Here is a 26,082-nt window from a genome sequence, read left to right on the forward strand (position 1 = left end):
AGACACTGAAAGCCCATCTGCATACTACAAGCTTATTCATTTTCACACTCTCACACACACACTCCTCACTCCTCTAGCCCCTCCTCCCAGGCAGGCCAGTTTACCGTAAGGCCGTTTAATTTTCCTGAAATAGGGCTGTGACAGCTGTGTCATGCTGATGAGAAGAGTGGCAGCCTGTCACATCTCATCTATCTCAGCTCTCATTCTGCTGAACTTTCTCCTCCTTGTCGCCTTCTGCTGCCTTTGCCTCCCTTCTCCTCCCTTTTTTGCTTTACTCCTTCTGGGATGTCACACTTTTTCTTCAAATGAAAGCAGCCGTCTCAGTCTGTTAAACTGCTGTGTGCAAGGGACGGACAGTGATTGGCACAAGAGGAGTAAAAAAGTAATAACTGGGAGCTGCTTTTTATTTTACTTGCATAGATTGTTATAGGTCTCTTTATCATCTGACCCGGCTCAATTATGCCAATTGGATATAACAGAGACACCGAGAGGTTGTGGGGACAGCCAAATGAAACGCAGAAAGTGTGTGTGTGTGCGCGTGCATATGGATGCATGTGTGTGTGTGTGTGTGTGAAACTTGGTGTAAAGACATAAAGAACGAGAGTAGAAAATAGCTTGTTGGTGGAATATGCATCACTTAGCATGTATTACTTTGCAGAGAGAAGGACAACAATTTAAATGTTAGTGATGTCATTTCCACCCGTCAGTCATGTCAGCGGCGTTAAATGTGGAGCCATTACATAAATGAGATGTTGGTGTGACCCTCTCTGTGCATGCATGCAGATATACATACGCATATCTCTTTAGTTTTATGTAAATGATTCCAAATCTGGAGAAAAAAAAAAACTTTTGTCAGAGATTTTTTTTTTTAAAACCTAAATCAAATTTGCATTAGTGGATGAGATAGTCATCTTGTGCAATTTTAGCGAAATTTGTCAGGTCTTTTCCATGAAAAGGTTATATAACAAAGTTCACTGCATTCAAAGTCAGAGGTTTCCATGCAGTATACCTCAGTCAAATTCATTTACAGTTAGGTCTATGAGTTTTTGGACAGTGATGCATTTTTTTGTAGTTTTGCTTCTTGCAACACAGTAGTGGATTTTAAATCAAACAATCAACGTGTGATTCAAGTGCAAACTCTAGTCTGAGCTTCCTGTTCTTGAGTGTAACCAGTGGTTTGCATCTTGTTGTATTTACATTCATGAAGGTGTCTCTCAATTGTAGACTTTGGCAACGATACATGTACCTCCTCAAGAGAGCTTTAGATTTGGTTAGATATTGTGACGGGTTTTTCTTAAACAAAGAAAGATTATTGAAATTATCCACTTGAGTTTTTCTTCCATGGTCTTCCAGCTCTCTGGTGTTGCAGAGATGGCCAGTGCATTCCTTGTTTTTAAAAAGTACCAGATTGTTCATCTGGCCACTCCTAAAGTTTTTTGCTATCTCTCCGGTACGTGTATTTTGTTGGGGTATTTGCAAGTCTAATGATGGCCACACTCACTTCCATCAAACCTAATGTGGTTCTGTACAGACAAAAACTAGTTACAAATTAGCTAGCAGACAGGCACAGGCTAATTAAATGGAGAACATCAGTTTTGTAGTTGTGATAGCTATTGCACAGCAAAGTGTGAGTGTCATTATAGACGCAAGCCATGACTGCAATGCCCAAAAAACATTTACCATTAAGGCAGCGATTTACAGTAACAAACATGAGTAATTTAATAAGAAAAATTAAGAAAAAGGAAATGCAAAAGGAGAATTTTATTTGGGGGGGGGGGGGGGGGGGGTAAAAGGCCTCAAGTAAACCCAGAAATCCATCATCTCAATTAGTTTTACAATACATAGTTAAAACAGCTGAAGCTGCAGTTGTTCTACTAATCTGGGCACATTTCTTTGCACATTCAAATACCGGTACCTGTGCCGACATGCGGACATGCAAGTTCAGCCTTTACAAACAGTTGGATGGAGCCGTTGTGGCTACGCCTCAGCCTGGGACTGTCACTGTTAATGATGCCAGCCCCTTTGATGCTGTCAGCCAGACAGATTACCCTGCTTTTAACCCTCTTTTGAACTGAGCATGCCACACAAAAGCCAGCTGTACACCATCATGCCAGTGCAAACACTTACTCACATTAATGCCACTTTGTTCACTGTCATTATTTCACAAGTGGAGGAAGGACACATTTGTTTTGAGTCATTATTTAGATAATATGTCATCCTGAAAACAGGCTGGATTAGAAAAGGTCAACAGTTCAGTGAAAGTATACTTAGCTGAAAGGAGAAAACCATCATCATCATCATCATCATCATATGTCGATTAGCCGAACACTCCTGGGAACAAATGTTTATTACATCAAAAAGACTCGCATACTTATAGATCTTAATGGTGATAATAATGTCCTTTTATTCTAAGAATAAAAGGACACTTTGTGGCTACAGCCATGTGCCCTACAATCCATATGCCTTCATAAGCCACTTTTGCATGTCATTAAGTGTGTCTTTTTCTTCTATCTAAGTGCACCTTTCTGCAGATATCTGAGGCTGTTTATGATCTGCAGGTAGTGGCCTGAACAACTTACTTAGTTTTTGTTGTATTTTGTTTTTCAGAGCTTTGCTTTTCTCTCTCCTTCTCCCTTTGCTCAACCAGTCAAGGCCAGTGTTAATTTCATCAACGACCCTTTTTTTTATGACGAAAACGAGACGATAACTAAATAAAAACTACCTAAAAGGATAAAAATGATGATGAAATTAATTGACACTTTCGTCAACGAATGAAAATGAAATGAAAATGCTTGGCGGGGACGGCATCCAATCAGAACTTATTTAATTTTGTGAAAGGCAGGGACAAGTTAGGAAAACATCCAATCAAATGCACAGTTGCACAAATTTGAGGTAAACCCGGGACGGCCACACTAGCCTGTGAATTTTTCAGGCAGAGCAGGCCTACTCATCAATATTTTATTGTTATGCTCAATAAATAAGGTCAGGTAAATAAAGATGCTGTTTGTTCAATATGTTTGTGTGTTTATTGGTCTTTCAAGCATTAATAATAATGTTTAATTTCATGTAAGCGTGTATAATGACTAATTCAAGGGAACTGAAGAAAAAGCATTTACATTTTACACCCTTTATATTTTAGTCGACTGAATCGACTGTAGATTTAGTCGGCTATATTCTTACGCTAATTAGTCGACTAAAACTAAAACTATTCAGATGACTAAATTATGACTAAAATTAAATTACATTTTTGTCAAAAGACTATGACTAAAACTAAATCAAAATTTGCTGTTAAAATTAACACTGGTCAAGGCAGATGATTGTCCCCTGGTTCTGCCCACTTAGTTTATAATTCAGATTATTTGTTTATAATTTAATCCTTTTTTAGGATTGAAGTTAGAGGTATAAAGTGACACTGAAGTTAGAAGTATACACTTATCAGAACAGAAAACCTCCATGTCCCTTTGCAGTTTGTAGAGCTGAGGTGGGAAATGTTTTCTGCAGAAGCGAGAGCAGGGTTGGAAGGTCAGTGTCTCTGCTGCCGGAGGAAGGCTGGCAGTCAGCGTAGGTGCTGGTGGATAAGGAAGGGGGGATTTAATTAGAGCAAGTGCCTGCATCCCCCTCTGGTGTCCTGTTCTGAATTACTATTTGCTGCCAAGGGTTAACTGGCCTGATAAATGGGATCAGTCACACTTGTACACACCCACACCCACACACACACAAATACAAACACCTGTGCTGTAGAGAGGTAATGACTAAGGCCTGTATGATACAAACAAAATGGGTGATGATAAAAAATATTGAAATAGCATGTAGCCAAAACACTGTTCACTGCACTCGGAAAGTTGTGCTTGAGTTTTAGCAACAACCTGTTATGTGTTTGAATGATAATGAAACCAGCTTTTAAATTTCAAGCTATCATTACAATTAAGGTCATATTCTCAGCCTTTTTAGTCTGTTACTGAAGCTTTGGTCAGTGGTAGCTCCAGTATGTGTGCCTCATGTATTTACATGTTTCATGAGGGTTTTACTAAATGTTAATCAGTCAGCAAATTTATACAGTAGATGCTGTTTAAAACTACTTACTGCTCTCCTGATGCATCTCCAGAATCTTGAGAGTGTCCGCTAACCATCTGGATGGTGGATGGCTTCCCTCTGTTTATCTACTGATCTAGATGTGTGTGCCCTCAGACTCAAAGACAAACATTAGATAAACATTATAATCTATTTAGTAACCTCACAAAAATAATTTTGCCCATAACCTAAGAACTGTGGGGTCAATTATGACAAAATGAAGTCATGAAACTTAATATCCAAAAGGTCAAAGGCATGTTGCTACCTTTAGGTCAGTCGTTATCTCCCAACTTTTCCGCTTGTGCCACTAAGAGATGGACATCTTCTCCTTCAGTGAAACAGCTGAGCTAATATTGAATGGTTGACCACAAAGTTTTGTGAACATGGTCATGAATTTCTGAGATTGTTTGAGTTTCATGTTTTAGTTAAGTCCTATATAGCACGTGTGCTAACATACTGAATTTCAATTGCGCCTGCTTAAAATCATCATGTTATCCTGAAGGGCATTGTTACCGTGCTCACACTCATTTAGCTCACATCACCAGCCTCGCAGAGCTCTTAGCTTAGCTGCAGACTTTAAGTCATGTTTGTCTGGAATTTTGGATGGTGACAGTTTTCAGTATAACATATACTACAATAATATAAAAGAAAATCAAAGTTTCTGGGTGAATTTTTGAATACATCTTAAAAAGGCTTAAATAATTGAATGTGAGAGTTCTGGCAGTCATTAACATTTTGTTGTGTATTTCACTGAGTCCAAATGCATCTGTATCTGTCCAATGATAGACTGGGTGTTTTCTAGTTTGGTGGCATTCATAAGATCACTTCTTGCTGGACTATCTCTGAATGAACAGGGTTGTGTGAAAAGGCTGTCATTGTGTTTCTGTTTTGTTTTTTTTCTTAAATCTCAAAGCGGTGGCCATGTCCATGAATAACTCAGTGTGGTTCTCCTGATGGCAGAACAGAAAGTACCTAATGGAACAATTTCTTTCAATGCAGCTGCACTGGAAGGGCAAACACACAGCCTCTGGGAGGCGGGGGACAGGGGAGAGTGCAAGAGAGGGAGCCACTGCAAGAAGACAGAAAGGACAACGGCGAAGGGCGTTAAAGGCAGACCGTTCTGAAAAGCTTAGTCGGTGTGTCCATACTGTGTTTTTTAATGGTGGAAGAGGTGTGTTTGTGCATTTACATAAAAAGTAGCCTGTAGCATCTGTATTCATATTTTCTGTTCAATCAGTCTTAAATCCAGTGGCCCTAAATAAGGCTGAAAAGATGGGTGTTTGTCACTTAATGCCACCAGACTCTGTTCCTGTTTCAAATCGGGAACACTGTCAGAAGGACCAAAAGATCAAAACGATCATTAAGTTGGAAGAAGATTTGCCCAAAATCCCTTTATAAGATTTTTGGTGTACTTATTTGCCCTCTCACAGAGAGCTCAATGAGAGGACACATTCTCATATCTGAACTTTACACTGATTATGCCGAGGAGCCATTTAGCCAAGTTTGCCAAGACAACTGAAGTCAGGTGAAGGTTAGCCTGGCTCACACCCAATGTTTGACATACACCACTGACGAGCACCTCCCAAACTCACAAATGAAAATTTTAGATGAGTAACAATCCCCCTTTGCTGTCAGTCTTTATGCTAAGCTAGGTTAATTGCCTCTATATAATCCAACTGCAGACATCAAAGTCATACTTATCTTCTCATCTTACTGTGAAATAAAGCAAATATTTGCAAAATGTGGAGCTCTTCTTCCGATTTCTTCTAGATGACTTTTAATAACAGCTTTCACCCACAGACTGCATAAAGTCACAGAAGACATTTTGCTACACAGATAACAAGATACACAGAAATAATGAAATTAATGATGTGTAAATTTTATTTAGCTATGTCAGTTTCAAGTTGCCATTGTGTGTATTATAGCTCACTGCCACAATCCCATGACAAAGCTTTAATAACCCTGTGTTCCTTCAGGAGGAAGCTGTGAGCCGCAGAGCAGGACACAATGAATCTTTGAATTGGAGGCTCAAGTTTTTTGTTGGACACTATGTGAAGCACAACAGAAGACAAGTGTCTTAGTGATAGTTTCATGGTCTCAGCAGGTCAGGATCTCTGACAGAGTGGGCAGTTACTGCATTTCTAATCCCTCAGTTCACACACTGAGTCAGTACCTGCTCGGCACATCTGGAACATTTCCTGAAACTCAACACGTCAGTACACCAAGAGCAAACAGAATATCACAAACAGCGCTGATCTCATAATCCTATTTGTACAAAACCAAATGTCAATAAATATGAAATAGTGAAATATAAATATGGTACACGTTTTTTTCCGAGAATCACTTTAAGAATATAAATAGATCAGCATACAAACAACTGAATTCATACTTTACAGCACAAGTTACTTAAATAATGAGATAGAATCATAAAGAGTAAAATGTAGAAAAACAATCTGAGAAGTATGAAAGTAAAGTAACTCTAAAATCTATTGTGTCATCCTGGAGTAAATATCAATCAGTATTCATCATCAAGGTCAACTTTTCTCGGATGTCACTTCATAACCCACTCATAAACACCGAACCGAATCACTGAGGATTGCAACAGTTAGTCCTTTAAAATATCAAGTTATCTAAAATTTAACCAGCAAACGCTGGGAGGAGGAGGCACAAATACAGTTAGGTCCAAAATCTGTTGGCTAAAAACATTATTATTTCTCTCTACACCACTGTAAGTGGATTTTAAATCAAAGTGCAGACATTCATCTTTAATTCAAGGGGTTTTTTTGGGGTTTTTTTTAATGCTTTAACAGTTTTAGGGAAAACAGCCATTTTTATACACAATTCTCTATTTTCAGAGGCTCAGAAGTAATTGGACATTTGACTGACAAGCAGTTTCATGGCCAGGTGAGGCCTGTTCCCTTGTTATTTCATGACAAATGAAGCAGAAGTTAATCCAAAGTGTTAAAATTGTATTTCGTAGCTATTCACTGTCATTTTAAATATAAGCCCCAAAAGAGATAATGGTGCAAGTGAAAAGGCTGAAAAACAAAGCACTAGCAAAAACTTCAGGAGTGGCCACACAACCTAGAATAAAAGAGAAGACAGCTGTGGTGCATTATGAAAGAATTATTTGAATGTTTAAGAAAATACTTTTAACCAAGTAAAGAACACCACAGAGGAGGTAGTTGCATCATTATCAAATTCTACAATCAAACTAAAATACACCGTCATGAATGGAAATGCAGAAGGTTTACAATGAGGTGCAAAATACCACACAAGAACAAAAAAGATTAAATTTTCCAAGAAAATATCTAAAATAGCCAGCACAGATCTGGAAAATACTCTTTGGACAGATGAAACTTGATCTAGAAAGACAGGACGAGAAAAATATGGAGAAGGAGAGAAACAGCTCGTGATCTAAACCACATCATCTGCATGGGTATGTATGGCTACCTGTGGAACCAGGTCACTAGTGTTTACTGATAATAGAAGCAGCAGGATTAATTCTGGAGTATACAAATCTATACCTTCTATACCAGATTCAGCCACTGCTGCAAAAGTGAGTTGCAGTAAAGGCCTAGCAGAGCATCTCAAGGGAGAAAACACAGCATGTGATGGTGTTCGTGGGTTCTAGACTTTCGGCAGCCTTTGACTGCAAAGGATTTCCAGCCAAGTATTAAAAACAGTTCTTACATCTTAAATTATGTTACTTGTCCAGATACTTTTGAGCCTCTGAAAAGAGGGACTATGCATAAAAATGGCTGTAATTCATAAACAGTTAACACAAAACCTTTGTTAAACCCCTTTAAAATCCACTGTGGATGGGTACAGAGACACAACTACAAAAATTGTATCTTTGTCCAACAAATTAATTAGGGACATAAAGTATGTTTATACACCTTTTAACCTTCAACAAGTACTTCTACTGGAGGTTAAAGCTCACCCAGAAAAACAAAAAAAACAATAATAGCTCATGCTAACTCAAGCTAGGTTAGCACTGACTGCAAAACAGCAGTATTAGCCAGTGTCCTGGTGTTGTTAACTAATATCATGAAATTCACAAAGTGGCCCACGTCACATGAATTTTGTTTTGGCGTGGGTTCGAGTCCTGGCCTGTCGCCAATTTGCCCGTGTGTCTTCCCCCATTTCCTGTCTCTCTCCACTGCTAACAAAAGCCGCTGTGGCCAAAAATGCAAAAAAAATAAATAAAAAAATTCCTACATGTTGTCTCAACACAGATTGCCCAGTTATTTGTGACAGGCTGGCTAAAAGTGATTTAGCCTACCTTAAATATTGAGCATGTGTAACTTAGAGGGAGGCGGGTCCACCTGTTCAAACCAATTATCTCACTGACAGATGGGGATGAGTCCTCTGACCTCTCTAACCTTGGGGCTGGAAATACATCAAATATAATGTACAAAGAGTGAAGTAAAGCTGAGTGAATGAGACGCACACAGAGAGATATTTATATCTAAACCACTTTATTTGCACTTTATAAGATTAACTATGAAGGTTTGGTTTGAATGAGAACTTGTATTTGGATTAGACGCTGCTGCTTTGATAGGCAAAAGGTTACTGAAAGTCAAAAACAGCTAAAACTAATGTATATTTCTGATTTCATTGTTAAAGATCTGTCAGCTGGGAATCTGTCAGAGTATTTTGACTGTTTGTCACTTTATCAGACTTGTGTTGCCAGAGGAACTGATCATTCTTTGTCTAATAACAATTTGATCAATTCAGAGCTGTTAAAATACATCCTGACACTGTGATTTACATCTGCCCCTGTTTCAAAGATTGACATATCTCAATAGTGATCCACTGGTCTATTGACAAAGTCAAGTGACTGATCAATTCATTTCAGTTTTTGAAATATTGTCTCCTTGTGATGGGATTAGGAGGTGGCTCTACTAGTATTACTAGACAGAGATTCATTTGCTTAAAAGATTACCCTCATGCAGGATCGGATCTGTTTTCCAGTTTACACAGTGCAATCAAAAACACTGGTCATAAAATAGCAAAAATGTCACCAGTTGAAATCTGACCTCTATCCCCTTCAAGGTCATCTCTGCGTGGACCTCTGCACCACTCATACTTTATTTTGATTGCTCCATGGTACACACCATTCTGACCACTTTCACATTTAAATAAACTACAATCTGCTTATAGGGTGATGCAGTGGTTAGCACTGCTGCCTCACAGCAAGACGGTCCTGGGTTTAAATCCAGCCTGGGGCTTTGCCTTAAGCCTTTTTATGTGGAGTCTGCATGAGCTCTCCATATCTGTGGGGTTCTCTCTAGGTTTTCCAACTTCCTCTCATAATCCAAAGACATGCATGTGGTTAGGTGATTCTAGGTTGAACGTAGGTGGGAATGTGAGTGTGAATCATTGTCTGTCTCTATGTGTTAGCCCTGCAACAGACTGGTGACCTGTCCTTGAGCGTACCTTGCCTCTCGCCCTATGACTGCTTGGATAGACTCCAGCCTTCTTTTGAAACAATCCTCTCATATATATATATAAAACCTCTTTCCACGATGTTTTACTGTCAGGATGGAGTTCTAATGTAATGTCCAGTGGCATCTGATGGAGAACTTTCAATACAATTACTGACACCACCAACACAACTGCTCAGCACCTGAGCTTTTCCTTTCTTTTCTTCTCTTGCTCTGTTTTAGTGAGCATGCAGAGTCTGTGCTGGTGTGTATAGTCCAAACTGTAAATACTTGGCAACCTGGACACTGTATGTCTCTCTGCCTTGCACCAATCAATATGAAATGAATTGATGGGTACTATATTAAAACACCAAATCTCACATATATATATATATATATATATATATATATACCAGTATTGAAACGGCTGTTAGAGACGGTGATGGTACACTTAACAATGGCCAGCCAGTTTTGCCTGTGCAAAGACAAGTCAAGTCAGGACAGCTTAAAAAAGAGATATTATGTTGTACTTCACCAAAACATATAAGAATAAATGAGTAGTTCAGTAAAGCAAAGTAATATTTTCTAGTATTTTTCTAATACATTTTCTGCAAATGAAAGAATCTTCAGCCTTCTTGTATGTTGCTCTCCTATCTTCCACTGCTGCACCATTCTTCTCCCTCAATAACCTTTGGTTACTGTTAACATGTAAATTGGGCAATAAGAAGCTATTACCTGATTGTTAATGGCAACAGGCGGTTTCCTCACAGCGGAAAGAACGGCAGAAGCCTTGCTATTACGAGCAATGAGCTGCATCTCTAAAGCAGCGTTTAGATGTAGATTTATATGTCATTTTAGACAGCAAAGTATGGCGCATGGTGGTAGGAAAGACACTAAATTTATAGCATAGTTGAAAGTGAGTTGATATGTAGAAGCAAAAAACAGAAAGCGCAAACAGCCAACTGGCGGAGATCTTCAAAGCTGAATATCCTCATAAGTGGTCCGATAATGCATGGCAGAGAGGGCCGGTGAGATAGCAGGGTGAAAGTAATGATGTCTTGTTGTGGCTGATAAGGTGACTTTATCTCCTATCTCCCATATCTGTGCACAATGGGGCCCTTGTATGGGTGATAGTAAAACATGGGGCTGTTACATGGAACGACCCATTAAATGGCCATAAAAGTCACACTGGACTGGATAATGTGAAAGGAAGCTTTGTTTTCCATTGTAGAATAATGAAACAGGTGAGCTGGGAAACAGACTGGAATTCCCCAATTCAGACTTTATTCATGAATAAAGGCCCTAAACCTTTCATCTATTATTGTTTTATCAGATATCTCTACATTATTAAGCCATTAATCAGCTAAGATCAAACTGTAAAGATGCAAAGAAGCTCAGGTTATTATCTATTTTTAGATATCTTTATATGACCTGTTTTATACACATTTTGCATAAGTGGCACATGAAACAAACCTTGGCATCCAGTTTTTGATGACCTATCCACCCAACCTAGCCTCCTGCGTATGCAGACTTTGTTGCTCCTTTGCATATTTTACAACTTTGTCTCTTCAGCGTGAGCTAAGCAGCAACCTCTGAGCCTGACAATTTTAAGCCAACGTGAAAGTGCCAGAAACTACAGTTCTGCTAATGGCTAAAACCAGGCCAAGCCCCACTGACTGTGTTAAAATGCACAAATTTACAGTGTAAAGGTTTACAGCTGTAGAATTCCCTGGTATGCATTTTATTAGGGCTTAACATCACCATTTAAACCACTAGTTGTCTGCTATTCCCTCAGCTAATATAAGTCTCTGAACTGTAGCACCAGAACGTGTTTGTGGTGTTGGTACCTTCTGAAGCATTTATAATGTACTTATGAGAATATGGCCGTCTGGTTAATTTTCCTAACATGTAATTCAGGATATCTGGACTCCAGTTTTGACATACTCATACTGCCTATGAATGCACCTTTTTAACAAAGTGTGCTAGAGTTAGCTGATAATGCTACATGATTGCACCACAAAACAGCTAAACCGCTGAGTGCTGTCTATGAAATCTTTTGGGCCACTTTGTGTGATGAGCGATATCGTAGTTTTTCTTGGGTGGATGGTCTCAGTTAGTTTCATTTAGAAAGTTTTAGGTTAGCGTTACACACCTCCAGTTTCATTCCTGGTTTTCTGAGTGCGAATTACTCAACACACACACACACTGCTAGCTTTATAGTCAGCTGAACAAGCCTAATTACATTGCTGTGATATGTGTGTTGTAGTAACTGCTTCAACTTAATTAATTCCATTACTGTTAATATTGGATTTTATTCTAATATGGTGGCTTTGCAGCTTTGTTACCCGTAACCTTTTTTCATTTGGCTGTTTGTACCTGTGTCATAATGATAGCATATGACGTGCACACCAGGTTTTGATATAATCTCAAATGTTTACATTAAAATAAAAATACTTTCACACAGAAACATCCAAAAGTTCAAAGTTTTTTCTTTTCATTGCAATACAATCTGGGTTCAGCAAACACCTACGTTATCTCTCTGCAAGAAGCTCATAAACGTGCTAATGCACGCCTGATGAAAGGGAGAGAGAGGAGCGGGAAGGGGCCAAAGTAGTAAAGACAGACAACAGGAGATTCACATCCAGTGGGCTTGATGTCATATGGCAAAGCTCAATATTGGTTAATAAATGAAGGGGGACGTGATACAGAGACTGGGAGGAGAAGTAAAAGTAATAAATTACTTTTATCTCCTTAATGAGACAACATTAATTTTGGTCTCAAGGTCTGGCAGAAAAGTGAGCTGATTTATCATCTGCCTTTAACGCTGTGGGAATTAGTCTAATTACCAGGGCTTCACAGTAAGCCTATTGTCCACCTTAATCATTTATCACAACTGTGGTCCGGCCGTTGTACTTCAAGCCTGGTGGGAAAGGTGGTGTTGGTCGGCAGCGTCCCTGAAAGTTTTGTGTGTCCCAACATGACTGAATAGAGAGCAGATACAAGAATGTGCACACACAAGTAATACACACACCATCAAAGCAAGAACTGGGATCAATCACCATGTTTGGATATTGTATCAATGACAGCAAATTAAAGAAAATATATCGTTCAGTGTCCAGTGCATTGCTTTGCCATGTTTTCATATGTTCTGTGTTCCACTGACAAGCTGTGGAAGCTCCCGAACTTTCTTCAGTCTGCTCTATCAGCAGCAGGTAGGATCTGATCAATAGCTTAAATCACCAAGAATCAGCAACCCAGTGAGAGTGAATAATGTAATGACTGGGCCAGCATGCAGATAGAACAAGAGCACACCTGAATTGGTTTAAGGACAGGGCAAGCTGTCTCAGAGCTGTGGTAATGATTGAAAAATATGCCTGTAATTGCTGATAAGCTCTTTAATGTTTCAATAAACTCCTGTTAGCCGCTAAGTTTACTGACACATAACTCGTCGATAAACTCTGGCTTTGTAGTCTAGGGCCCGCGGCTTCTTTGAACCAATTGTCCTCTCACAGAGTGAAGGGTGTGCATTTGGAGAGTTCTGCTAAAGGTTCAAGGGGGCATGTGCATGTGAGGACATGTGAGCTAGAGGAAGGAAGAAGGGAAAGGAAATCATGAGAGTTTAGATCAGAAAATATTCAGTATTAAGCTTTTCACCACATTAAAAAAAAACAACAAAAAAACTTTCAGCTACACCTGATAAACTACAACCTGGAGTAACTTTTGCTGTTCTTGACTCCATTTTGAACATCAACAACAGTGTAAATCATACCACTCCTATTGTTTGTCAACTCCTGAACTCTGAGAGTTTTCCCATAATTAATCAAAAGAATAAGAATCAGTCATCAGCTGTGCAAGAAGCTCTACTTCTGCACACTAGGCTAAATGCTAGCATCTGTGTGTTGCTTACCAGTCTTCATTTTAGTTTAAACAGAGGAAGAGTCATGTGGAAAAAGAAAGTTTTCACAGGACTGCAGAGTCCTGTGAAAATCGTGTATGGCTTCCACAGGAGTTAGGAGGTTAAGTGATAATCAAATGCACTTGATTGTTTGACAACATACAACTGTCAAGCATGGTAGTGGAGGGATGATGATTTGGGCTTGTTTTGAACCTACAAGGCCTGGAAACTCTGTAGTCTCTGAGTCAACTCTTATTCTAGAGTATTCTAGAGTAAAAATGTGGGGCCATCTGCCTGACAGCTGAAGCTTGGCTAAAAATGTGTCATGCAGCAAGATGATGATTCCAAACAAAGCTTTTAAACAAATTATAATTTTTTTTTAGATTACCAGGGCTTATGCACATATAGACTACAGCAACATTTGATCTTTTCAAGGGGAAAACAAGACGTTCATCAGGAGAAGGCAGCAGATACTGGAAGCAGGTTCTGACTCAATTTAACTCATGAAGCTCTGCTGGCAGACCCAAGTGACAGATTTAATGTGGCCTGGCTATTTAAATTACTTTCAAATCATAAAGGCAAAGGAAGGAGGCTTTCGTAGAGGGCAGAGGTTGAGAGAAACAGGCAGAAGGCGGCGCTGATTACCCAGGAGGTAATTTGCTCCTATAGAGGTATTTGAGACCGACAGCAATCTGCCTGATAGAGAGAGAGCTGAGGATGAAAGACATAGCAGCAATACTGGTAGAGGAGAAAGAGAGAGTGAGGAGTGGGCGGACCCGCAATTTTCTGGAGGTCAAATACATGCACATACACACGTGCACACACGCTCAATTTACAAATTTGATAAGAGGGTGTCCTCAAAAGAGGTGGTGTTTATTCACATCAGCAGAATGAAACACATAAAGACCCACATATGCTTTTGGGTGGAAAATGTAATATTGTGACATAGAGAAAAAATGGCTGCACCGCTGTTTATTATTGACGGTGTTAGAGCCTGAAAATGATAAGCCAGATGTGTTCACAGAAACCCATAAACTATTAGTATTTCAGATGCTGCAATCATGCTTAAACAAAATACGTGTATATAAATAAAGAACGCTAAGAAATAATATTTGCCGTTATATATATTAAGTTTAATAATTTCCTTGTAATGCCAAAACATGCAAACATCAGTGTCATCAGTGTAAGTCTCAGGTAAGCTTAATTCTGCTTATTTTTTCCTATTATTTTGACAGATCTTTACCTCTATCGACGTTGTCGTGCCATGTCTAAGAGACGGAATGAGACGAATGCACCCCGGCTTTCTCCAACCTTAAAACTACATTAGTTCACATTACGCAGAGGGCCAATTAACTTACAGCCTTTTCTGCCAAGTCATTACACTTTAATACGGTTTCTGTGCAATTCCTGGTCGTAAACTTTAATGGCATTGGTATGGCCTTAGTATAGGAATGAAACAAACCATTAATACTAATGATTTAAATACCGTACACAATGTCTCCAACGTCACACCAATCAGAGGTAACCAATAACATTAGTGTTGAAAACCAGCCAGTATTTGGCTCTAAGGTGTGGAGGATATTAGCAGCACTAATAATTAGTCTGGACAATGAAAGCAGCGTATAATTCTTTGTTTATGGCAGCCAGGTAACCGCAATCTGCGGTGAGTACGATGAGCTGGCAGTAAGATAGATACTGAAAACACAATTGCTCAATCTTCTAATGTACTTCGGCGCTTTGATGCAGTTGAAGGTGTTTGCAGGCGGGACAAGGGTTGGACATTACCTCACTCTGAATGCTTTCTGGGGGGAGAAACGAGCGAGTAATTAGCTGATTAGAGGCCCGTCAGAGCAGCTCAACCTCCAGCCAATCCCAGCTGGCAGCGGCCTTCAGGGGTGGAGAAGGACGGCGGATGTAGAGAGAAGCATACCTCTGTGGGCTACTTTTGTAAGAGACTCGGTGATGCAGACTGACATATAGACATAATTTAAAGAAACCAATGCACGCACGCACATGTAGATGTCAGTCGTTTAGGGTGGCGTAAAGTCAAAACAGGTCAAACGAGAAGAAAATGCTGTTTTGTTTTTGTTTTTTAATGAAGTAAAGATAAGGAGAGCATATGATTTTGTGATTGAAGAGGCTCCGCTTTTTGCGCGCCGACGCACGCACAGGTGTGCACCTGCAAAACGTTTTTTTTTTTCTGTTTTAAGACTCTTCACTCTCTCCTGCTGAAGCCACCATGGAGAAATCGAAAAACTTTAGAATTGACGCCCTTCTCGCCGATGACACCAATCGGGGTGTTCGAGATCTCTCGCCCGGTCTGAGCAGCGACAGCCCAGCGGGCAGCCCGGTCTCCTGCCGCCGCGCGGATACTCCTCCTCCGCGCGCCGCGCAACTTCAGACCGGAATAATCCCCAAGCAGAGTATACTAAATCTCCCTCATCCAGGACTTGCATCGCTGCCTCAGGGAGCGATTCCCGGCATGTATCCTGCACCCATGTACCCATTATCGGCGTTGGGTGGACAGCACCCCACGTTCGCATACACCGGTTTCACGCAGCTATCGCAGACCTACCCAGAACATCTGAAGGCGGCTGCCATGGCTGGATCTCTGCCCCTAGAGCACTGGATCCGCGCTGGGATCATGATGCCACGACTGCCAGACTACAGCTGTAAGTGTGATGAAATAAGCTAAACAGAGGTCCAGAATGGGAAAAATTAAAAATTGCGCTACTAGACAGGGCAAAATTAGTGTTTTTGTTTTTTTTTTTTAATTCGTTTTAAATATCTTAAAAGGTGGCTGTGTTAAGGGAGAGGATTTAAGCAGAATTCCACCGCACAGTTGCTGTAAAATGAAACTAAGTTAATCTAACACGATTTCTCGACTTATTTTTCATTATTATTATTATTATTAAGCAGAATTAATCAATAAACTGTTCTTTTTTTATCGTTTTTGATTTTTTTTGTTTGTTTTGTTTGGGGTTTTTTTTGTTTGTTTTTTGTATTTCTGTGTTATTTTTTTCATGATAATAAATACACAACACTGATTTACCTGACTGGCCAATCTGATAATGATTTTTCTATTTTTCAGAGTTGTATTAAATTTGAAAAAAACAAAAAAACATATTTATGATAATCTGACAATGAAAGAGGCAGTATTTTAGGATTTGTTTATTTATTCTTTCTTTTGTCTCATAAATAAACTCCATCGGTAGCATAATTTATAACCTTATTCAAGGCTTGCTTTGGATGCCTTTTTATCCAAGTAGCTAAATCTTGTATGTTGCGTTAATGACAGTCATACATCGTCCCTCGCGGTACAGTGGCCCCAGTTTTACTGCTTATCTGCCATATTTTAATTTTACCCCATTTATTTCTCTATAAACGCCAACCCGATGAAAACTGTCTTTGTGTGACGAAGAAACAATAAACAAACACCTAAAACGTTCTGTAGTTCATCAATAAAACCCCAAAAGCCTTCATTGAATTTTCATTAAGTTAATGGCATGCCTGTGTTTTTATGGCCTCTACGCCCGCTTCTGCCTTGTCCCCCCGTCAACAATAAACTGGAGTAAAGCTATTATAGTTAATGATGGCCAGAGAGTGCCGGCATATGTGTGCCTGTCCCCACCCACAACATTACAATGAACTTCTTATGTCCTTGATAGCAAGCAGATATTCTTGGATGGGTCCTTAAATAAATCAAAATATTGCAAAATAACTTTATAATATTAATATTCATCCATCCTGTGTTAAACTGAAAACAGTTTTTTTGTTTTGTTTTGTTTTTTTAAATAACAGTCAACCACACAAAAACTGATAACTTAACTGTTCCTCTTCCAGCAGGCCCTCAGTCAGGCCTGTTGGGGAAATGCAGGAGGCCCCGCACTGCCTTCACCAGCCAGCAGCTCCTGGAGCTGGAGAACCAGTTCAAGCTTAACAAATACCTGTCCAGGCCCAAACGCTTCGAAGTGGCCACGTCGCTCATGCTGACTGAAACACAGGTAAGCCAGCCCAGAGATTGCAGGGCTCCTTTTTGCATCTCTAAAACAAGTTTATTTGACCTGATGGACATTATTTCCAACTACAGACCAGCCACAGCATTCGGCTGATACCAGCTCGCTGTGTGTGTGTGTGTGTGTGTGTGTGTGTGTGTGTGTGTGTGTGTGTGTGTGTGTGTGTGTGTGTGTGTGTGTGTGTGTGTGTGTGTGTGGTTACAGTTACAGACTTCATATTACATTTTTATTTCCTTTATTTAACCAAGAAAGCCTTGCGGTGATTAATAAGCATAATTTGGCTAAGTTATAGAGATATGTTTTTTAGATGCTGTAAAAAAGGCACCTAAGAAGCAGCATCAGACAAATAACACCAAATATACCACCGAATCAGAATGAAACAAAATTTGCAAGCAGTCATGCAAAAGATTTAATCTCATTAATTTTTATTGGAACCTTAAATAAGACAAACAGGGAGCTGTCTGTAACCATGAAAACAACCAGCGGCACCCCATTAAATAACCTTAAATGTTACATTAAAGTTTCTTCATTCAGCAATTTTATCTTGTTTCAAATAACAGTCAGCTGATCAACAAACTGTGTCTCATGTCCAAAGGCGCTGGACGTCTTCACATATTCATATATGTGAAACTCAAATGTTTCATGTTTCTGTTTTCATTTATTTGTTGGTGACTGTAGCAGCATTGTCAATTATAATATCTTTGGTAGAAGGAGGGGATATTTATGATAATAAATGGTGATGTTTTTAATGATGTCCACAACAAAAACCCCAAAACAACACTTATTGATTTGACGTGGGTGTGCACTTTTATATTCCCCACCCTGAATCACCTTAAAAATAAATGTGAAACAAAAGAAACATTTATTAAGCAGCATTAATTTAACAAAAATAATAATAATAATAAACTAGGACAAAGGGATGTCTGTTTTATAAAAAGTGACAGAGTTCTTATTAGATTTTCTTTTCTGGAACTGTGACCAAATAAATCTTTGTTTCTGTTCACATAAACTCTGGACTACATTTCCTTTTTCAAACCTGTTTTATTCTTCTTTCTACAAACACTTCGCAGGTCAAGATCTGGTTCCAAAATCGGAGGATGAAGTGGAAGCGCAGCCGGAAGGCAAAGGAGCAGGCCACTGCCTCCACCCAGTCTGAGACAGAGAGACTACGCGGCTCAGGAAAGACAGGCTCCAACAAATCTGATGAGAGCAGACGGGCTGTGAACCCTGACGACCGAAGGCTGGATCTTGAGCTGGAGGATGGGGAAGAGGAAGAAGAGGGAGAAGAAGAGGAGGAAGAAGAAGTGGAGGCTCACCAGCGGGGTTTTCCTCTTTCTGTGGGTAACAGAGTTGGAATGCCACAAACCACGGACTTATTGCAGCGTAGTAATGAAGTTGGCTACAGTTCCCACAGCCCTTTCTCTGATGACGAGCTGGACGGGATGCAAGTAGGTGGAAGTGACAGGAAAACTGGGGCAGGACTGTGAAAACACACCCAAAAAAAAAAAAAAAAAAAACACATGAATACCTGAGTGTTACAAACATGACACCAGGAAACGTGTGTGTTTGTGAGCGAGTACAATTCTAAAGATCTTTGCCTCGTATGCTCTGAGAAAGTTTTTCCAATCAGGACCTTTGTCGGGATCATTCTCACACGCAAACAAATGTTGATGTGATTATGACACATGTATACTATTGAAACTATTTGTGAATAAAATCATCACTATGTAATCTACATTGCTGCAGCATGCTGAAAAAAAAAAGTTCATTTCCTCCCTTAATTTTGCTGTTGTCACCTGCCAGGCATCCTCTGTGGCAGCCTTGTGTTTCCTCCACCCACTGGCAGCAAGTTTTAAAGAACCAGCAAACGCTCCAAAACATCTACTGTTCCAGATGTTTTTCCTCCCATACTTTGCACAACATCCCACGCAGCGCATTTACATTATATTTGCGCATTTAATGTGAATTTTCTTTTTTTTTCTTTTTTTTTTTTGGGTGTCTTGATAATATTTATGAATTGGTTTTTGCCACTTACATGTAAATAAATGAACTTAATTTATTTGAATGATTGCAAGGATAAATCATACATGTATTTATCTCAAACTCGTGTGGTGTAACTGTAAAATAAAGGAAATGGCATCAAAAAGGCTGTGTTAATGTCTCCTTTTATGTAAATTTACACACACAATTTTCACTGGAACATTTTAAAGAAATTGTAGTTAAAGAAAAATGTGGAAGTGAAAGCTGTCTGCTGGCACAAAGTAAGGAAGCCATATATCTGCAGGAGGAGCTGCATTGAGCTTGAGCTCACGCAGGAATGCTGGTGTGTGTTACCTGCAACCCCATTGTAAAATTAACAGCTGAAGTCTGCAAAGCAACATCTGAATAAGCCAGAGTCGTTCTGCTAACAAGTGTTGTGGATGGATAGGGCATACTTTTTTTTTTTTTTCTGATTACATCAAATTTAAATGTAAAATATGCTTTGAGGCAGCAGCATCCAGATTAATATGAACCATATGTTGCACTTTAGTTCACCCAAAAGTGCTTTCCAGCCAAGGCAGATACAGTAAAGCCTCATTTTTTTCACTCAGTGTCATCTTCTTGGTAGTTATCATCCAGCCATCCATTTTCTTCTGCTTACTCAGCTCAGGGGGATGGTGACAGTGGGGCTGGAGCCTACCCCAGCTGTCATAGGGCAAGAGGAGGAGGTGGGCTAACAGAGAGACAGAGGACTAATTATGTTCACACTCACACCTTAGGCTGATTAATCACCAGTTAACAGGTATGTCTGGACTGTGGGAGGAAACTGGAGCACCTGGAGAGAACTCATGGAAGTGTGTGGAGAGCAGGCTCCACGCTTTGTCGCTGTTTATTTATAAATTAGATTTTTATTTCCCCTGAAAAATCATTGAATCATTAACAAAACTACAATTAATCCAGAAAGCAGGAAGAATGTAAATTTTATCTGTTTAATAGCTGTTAAGATGTTTCAATCTGGACCAAAGTAGATCACCAGGCCTTGTGAGAATTACCAGAAAGATCTTAATCTCAGTCTTTAGAAAATGCTCCTTGGCCACATCAGCAATCCCAACTGGAAGACTAAACTTTTCATGTTTACGTCTCTTTCAGCTCCTGCCCATTAGCTCATAGCCCCGCTGTCTCTGGTAGTAAAACAAAGCACAAGTACTTCTCAATTCCCAGTTTTAATTTACTGCAAAGGCTCTCAGATATTAATTACTCGGCGAGGTTTACTGATGGCCAAATAATTAAGCTAATGAATAGGAAGTAAAGCGATCAAAAGCCTGATGGCGAGTGGTCACACAGGCCCACTTTAATTTCCAAGAGCAACAGCATGATGAGTGTGTGCAACTGCAGGGTTGTTTTTTATTTTTTTATTGGGCCCCTGTGTAAGGGCTGTGATTAAGGAGCAGATTGGAGGACATGCAGTGCGGTGTCACTTAGCACCCTCTCAGACCACGGTCACATATTTATATATTGATTAAATGCATTCTTAGCTGGTCAGGAAGAGCTGCACGGTGATCAGCGGTGCCTTTAGCGCACTTATGGGGCTCTTGGCAGCTGGATCTTATATATAAGAAACTGAAGAGGTCCTCAGGTTTATCATGTGTTAAGAATGACATTTCAATATAAAATTCGTGCACATTTTTGTGCAGGATAAATAAAGTCCTGCGGTATGGCAGCTGACAGCAGATGCAATGAATCCCACTAACATTAAACTTGATTTGAACAAATCTAATAACATATTCTTAAAAGTAAATTATGAAGCCTCTGCTGAGGAGGGTTCATAATTAAACGATATGCAAATGTGCATATCGTTTAAATTTCACATTATCAAAATAAAATATTGCGGCTATTTGCAACCCTGAGATTAAAATCAGACTTTTCTTCAATGCAACTCTTGGTGTATTTTATATATCTATTACATCCATACAATGCAAAGTAACTCAACATGTTAGTTTGATTCTCTATAGTCTGAAATTATAGATGCTTAGCCTTTTCAGGGTCGGGTGTCATAGGGCGAGAGGCAGGGTACACTCTGTGCAGGTCGCCAGCCTGTCGCAGGGCTAACACAGAGAGACAGACAACCATTCACACCTATGGGCAATTTAGAATCACCAGTTAACATTTATGCGTCATAATCAAACGCAGAGGCATCAAGTATCTGTTTATACAAGGTAACAATTTAGGATAACCACTGCAGACACGATTTTTTGTGACAGTGGAGGATCGACTTTCTGAAAAAGATCTCCAGAGCTTGTCAGGCGAGGCATGCACTAAACTATGGCAGCAACTTTTCAGCGGCAATACGGCTGAAATTCCTGTTCAGAGAGGGATCACAGAAAGATCATCAACAAAGAAAGAAAGAAAGAAACACAAGGGTACACTAACTTTGATGTCAGCTTTAACAGGTAAACATGTGGTCTCTGTGATAGCAGAGCTTTAACAAACCTAGTTAAGACCTTATGATTCATCTGAAGCAGCGTTAAATCGATTTTTTTTTTTTTTACCTCACCAGTGTTTAACTCCAAAGGAGTTTTCGTTTAACTTTGACTTGATTTAATAGGAGTGAACGTAACACGCCTGCAGAGTGAACCTCTATCAAACTGCAGCTTTTAATTTGGCTGATGAAAAATCTCGCAAATCAATAGCAGCTCATTTAGTTGTGTGACTTGTCAGCTGCATGACAAATGCCATTTGGCCCGTTTTATGACAAAGGCCCCTCTGACACGGTACAAAAATCACAGCTAATTGATAAGGCAGCGGAGGAATATATGGAGGTCATTGATTCTGTTTCTCCTCTAATTTAATCTGAATACGCTGTTCGTGTTGATTAAAAATTCCCCGCGTAAATTACAGTCACCGCTGATAATGCTGTCAGTTTTCTCAACAGTGGCTGGGACAAAAGTGCTGACGGGCCCTGTGCCTCTTTCTGGTTTTAACCAATAATGCACAGAGAGGCTGCGTCTTCCTATAAAAATCTTTCACTGTCTATTGAATCACTCAAGTCAGCCCTGAGATGTCAGAGCGGTTTACCAGAAAGCCCTCATTTTCATAGTTAGACAAATAAATCGGCCTCTTTTTTTTTCTTTTTTCTTTTTTCCTTTGTTGGATTATAAATCAGCGTGCCCTTAAAATATTTACACCCTGTAGTTTAATCAATCAGCAAAATGCCGGGCTCATTACGTAAATATGAACAGATTGTGCGATCTTTTAACGTAATCACACGTATTGCTGCAGGTTTCCCAGGGCCCTGTCCTGTCACTTAACTAATGGACAAGTAAGGCTGCAGTGAGCGACGGGGCCCCGTAAATCCACATCTGTCCGACTTAAAACGCTCTTCTAAAGCACGAAAAAGGCACCTTTTTTTGCCAGTAAAGTTTATTGAATTGTTTTAGGGGTGAATGTATTCATGAGCGTCATTTATTATTGCGGGAAATGTAGGATGAATTAAGGGTGATTGGGACAGTTTTTGAATTTCCGTCTTGTGTAAATGTTCGTGTCATAAATTTAAAAAAAAATCAGCCAAGAGCGTGATGTATTTCTGCAACAATGAAGATGCTGTCCATCTGTTTGAGGAGGAATGAAGGTTATATCACTTTTCAAGGAGACGTGATCTGACCACAGACCCTGTGTGCGTGTGTGTGTGTGTGTGTGTGTGTGTAGGCTCTACGGATGACTGAATTAGACAATTTTATTCATGTACTGTATTTTAATCTCATTTTTCATGCACATTTTTGCTCTCTTGTTCATTACTGTGAATTAAGAATCCAGCCGTCTGCTTATCCGGGCCGGGTCACGGAGGCAGCAGTCTAAGCAGAGGAGCCCTTACCTTTTTCTCCCCAGCCACTTCCTCCAGCTCATCTGGGGGGACACCGAGGCGTTCCCAGGCCAGAGATATAATCTCTCCAGCACCTCCTGGGTCTTCCCCGGGACCTCCTCCTGGTGGGACATACCCAGAACACCACAAGAGGCACCCAGGAGGCATCTTAGTCAGATACCCAAACCACCCCAACTGGCTCCTTTCGATGTGAAGGAGTAGAGGCTCTACTCTGAGCCTCTCCCGAATGAATGCACTCCTCACCCTATGTCTGAGGGAGAAACAGGGTGTTATGTTAATTTCTGTAGTAGTATTAAAGCAAAGTAGTATAAAGTAGTATAAAGCTGCTTTCCCACACTGTCACAAGAGCTCCCTTACCAATGAAAGCTGGACACTTTGATACCAAGGCTGCCAGCCTCTCTGTGCAAGGCAGTCTTCAGAGTGCTCATCTTTTACGAGTGGGTCGTGTCATGATGCAGAATGGGCACTACATTACTTGGAAGAGGTCCAGTATGAACTGTTGAAGCACATCAAGAGTTTAATGGGTCACGTATCTTGTTTGCAAAATTCAGCTGTTCAGTGAATATTTTTGTGGTTGGTTAGTAGTCTGCAGACAAATAAGGCCAGGAGCATCAGAGGTGGATTCAAACTTCTACTATATAAGAAGTGAAATGCAGTGGGGGGGGGGGGGGGGGGGGGGGGGGTAATCTTGCAGAGTTCAGATTTACACTGGGAGTGACCATAATGGACCAGATTAGAAATGATTCCTCACCTATCGTGGGGGTTACGTTCCAGAGACCCCTGCAATAGGTGAAAAGTAGCGACGTTATATTTATTTTATTATTTATATATATTTTAAGGCTTTATAAACCCTTCCCACACTCCTGTAAACCTCACTCTCTTACTACAACTTGAATGATGAAGTTGATGAATGATGTAGCTGTGCAGTACTGATGACGATGAAGGTGGTGCAGCATCTTCCCCCTCGGCCGTTACTTCTATTTCTGCTAAAGGTGTAGGAGTACCTTATCTCTTCGTCCAAGTGATGAACATAGTTATGGGATGTTACACAAATACCTATATACCGCACAATCCCACAATATAGTGAAAACTCCACAAAACAGAATTAGCACTATTTTATTTAAAAATCTGCAATACAGTGAAGCTGCAATAAGTGAACCACGATATAGTGAGGGACAACTGTATGTCAGAGTTGCACCGCTCAGGTTGTGCAGTTTGGAGACAAAGTTAGGCCAAGTTAGAGAAGCAAGACTGAGATGGTTTGGACATGTGCAGAGGAGGGATCCTGGATATACTGGACAAATTGAACAAAGGATGTTGAAGATAGAGGTGCGTGGCAGGAGGAAAAGAGGGAGAGCTCAAACCACAGTTTGGGCTATGCAATTCATGAATGTAGTGAATGATTCAATTCAATTTTATATATATAGTGCCAAATCACAACAAACAGTCAGCTCAAGGCACTTTATATTCTAAGGAAAAGACCCTACAATCATACAGACAACCCCCCTGGGCAAGCACTTGGCAACAGTGGGAAGGAAAAACTCCCTTTTATCAGGAAGAAACCTCTGGAAGAATCAGGCTCAGAGAGGGGCGGTCATCTGCCATAGCCGGTTAGGGGTGGGGGTTGGGGGGCAGGACAAAAGACAAAAGACGGGCCAGAGATTAATAATAACTAATGATTAAATGCAGAGGGATGTATAAGCAGAGTTAAAAAAAGAGGTGAGTGAAAAAGAAACACTCAGTGCATCATAGGAACCCCCCAGCAGCCCAGGCCTATTGCAGCATAAGGGCGGCTGGATTATAGTTACTATAATCCAACTATAATTTAAAGCTTTATCAAAGAGGAACGTTTTAAGCCTTGTCTTAAAAATAGAGAGGGTGTCTGTTTCCTGAATCCAAACTGGGAGCTGGTTCCACAGAAGAGGGGCCTGAAAGCTGAAGGCTCATCCTCCCATTTTAATCTTAAGTAATCTAGACACCACAAGCAAGCCTGCATTCTGAGAGCAAAGTGCTCTATTGGGGTGATACGGTACTGTGAGGTCTTTAATATAAGATGGGCCTGATTATGCAAGACCTTATATATGAGAAGAAGCATTTTAAATTCAATTCTGGATTTAACAGGGAGCCAATGAAGAGAAGCAAATATGAGAGAAATATGCTCTCTCTTTCTAGTCCCTGTCAGAAGGAGGACATGGAGAGGGTTGGTGTGACAGAGGAGGAGGCAGGGACAGGGTGAGATGGAGGCAGATGATCTGCTATGGCGACCCCTAAAAGGAGCAGTCAAAAGAAGAAGATTAGTAGTCTGCACATATGAAGAGCACTAATGTAGAGTATACAGAATACATGTATAGTTTATGTTGCCAGTGGCCTCACATGAAATTCATAACATTCAGCAAAAATATTAAATGGTCATCAAAGAAAAAAACACTGTATTATTATTATTATATTATTATTATGATTATGATGATGATGATGTCACTAGAAAAATTATTTTCAAATCAATGAATCAAAAAAATAATGAGCGTATTAATTAGGAGTAAAGTGTTGGTCAGTGATGGGAAATTTCAGACACATCTGTGCAGATAAATTTCACCTGGTGTATGATGTCAGTGAAGCTTGCTAAGCTTCGGGTTGTAAATCTGTAACGTAAAAACCGGAACATGCTGGATTAAAAAAAAAAGAAAGAAAAAAAAAAGGCATTTACTGACCAAACATGTGGACGGGAAAGGCCCGCGTCTGCCCTCTTGTGGCAAAATCAAGAAAGAAACCTCATCTGGACTTTTTAGGGCTGTAGGTGGACTCTGCAGGTAA

At 40.0% G+C, this 26,082-nt stretch overlaps 1 protein-coding gene across 1 annotated transcript; it reads left to right on the top strand.

The window, feature by feature from the left end:
* The first annotated feature begins 15,241 nt into the window (after positions 1–15,241).
* mnx2b (motor neuron and pancreas homeobox 2b) lies at positions 15,242–19,305 on the top strand. Its single transcript, XM_030726312.1, has 3 exons — positions 15,242–16,067; positions 17,239–17,399; positions 18,482–19,305. The coding sequence occupies exons 1-3, from the start codon at positions 15,635–15,637 to the stop codon at positions 18,896–18,898; spliced, it is 1,011 nt and encodes a 336-aa protein (XP_030582172.1). The 5' UTR covers positions 15,242–15,634; the 3' UTR covers positions 18,899–19,305.
* Positions 19,306–26,082: the final 6,777 nt, after the last annotated feature.

The sequence above is a fragment of the Archocentrus centrarchus genome, chromosome 3 (assembly GCF_007364275.1).
Source record: "Archocentrus centrarchus isolate MPI-CPG fArcCen1 chromosome 3, fArcCen1, whole genome shotgun sequence".
NCBI lineage: Eukaryota > Metazoa > Chordata > Actinopteri > Cichliformes > Cichlidae > Archocentrus > Archocentrus centrarchus.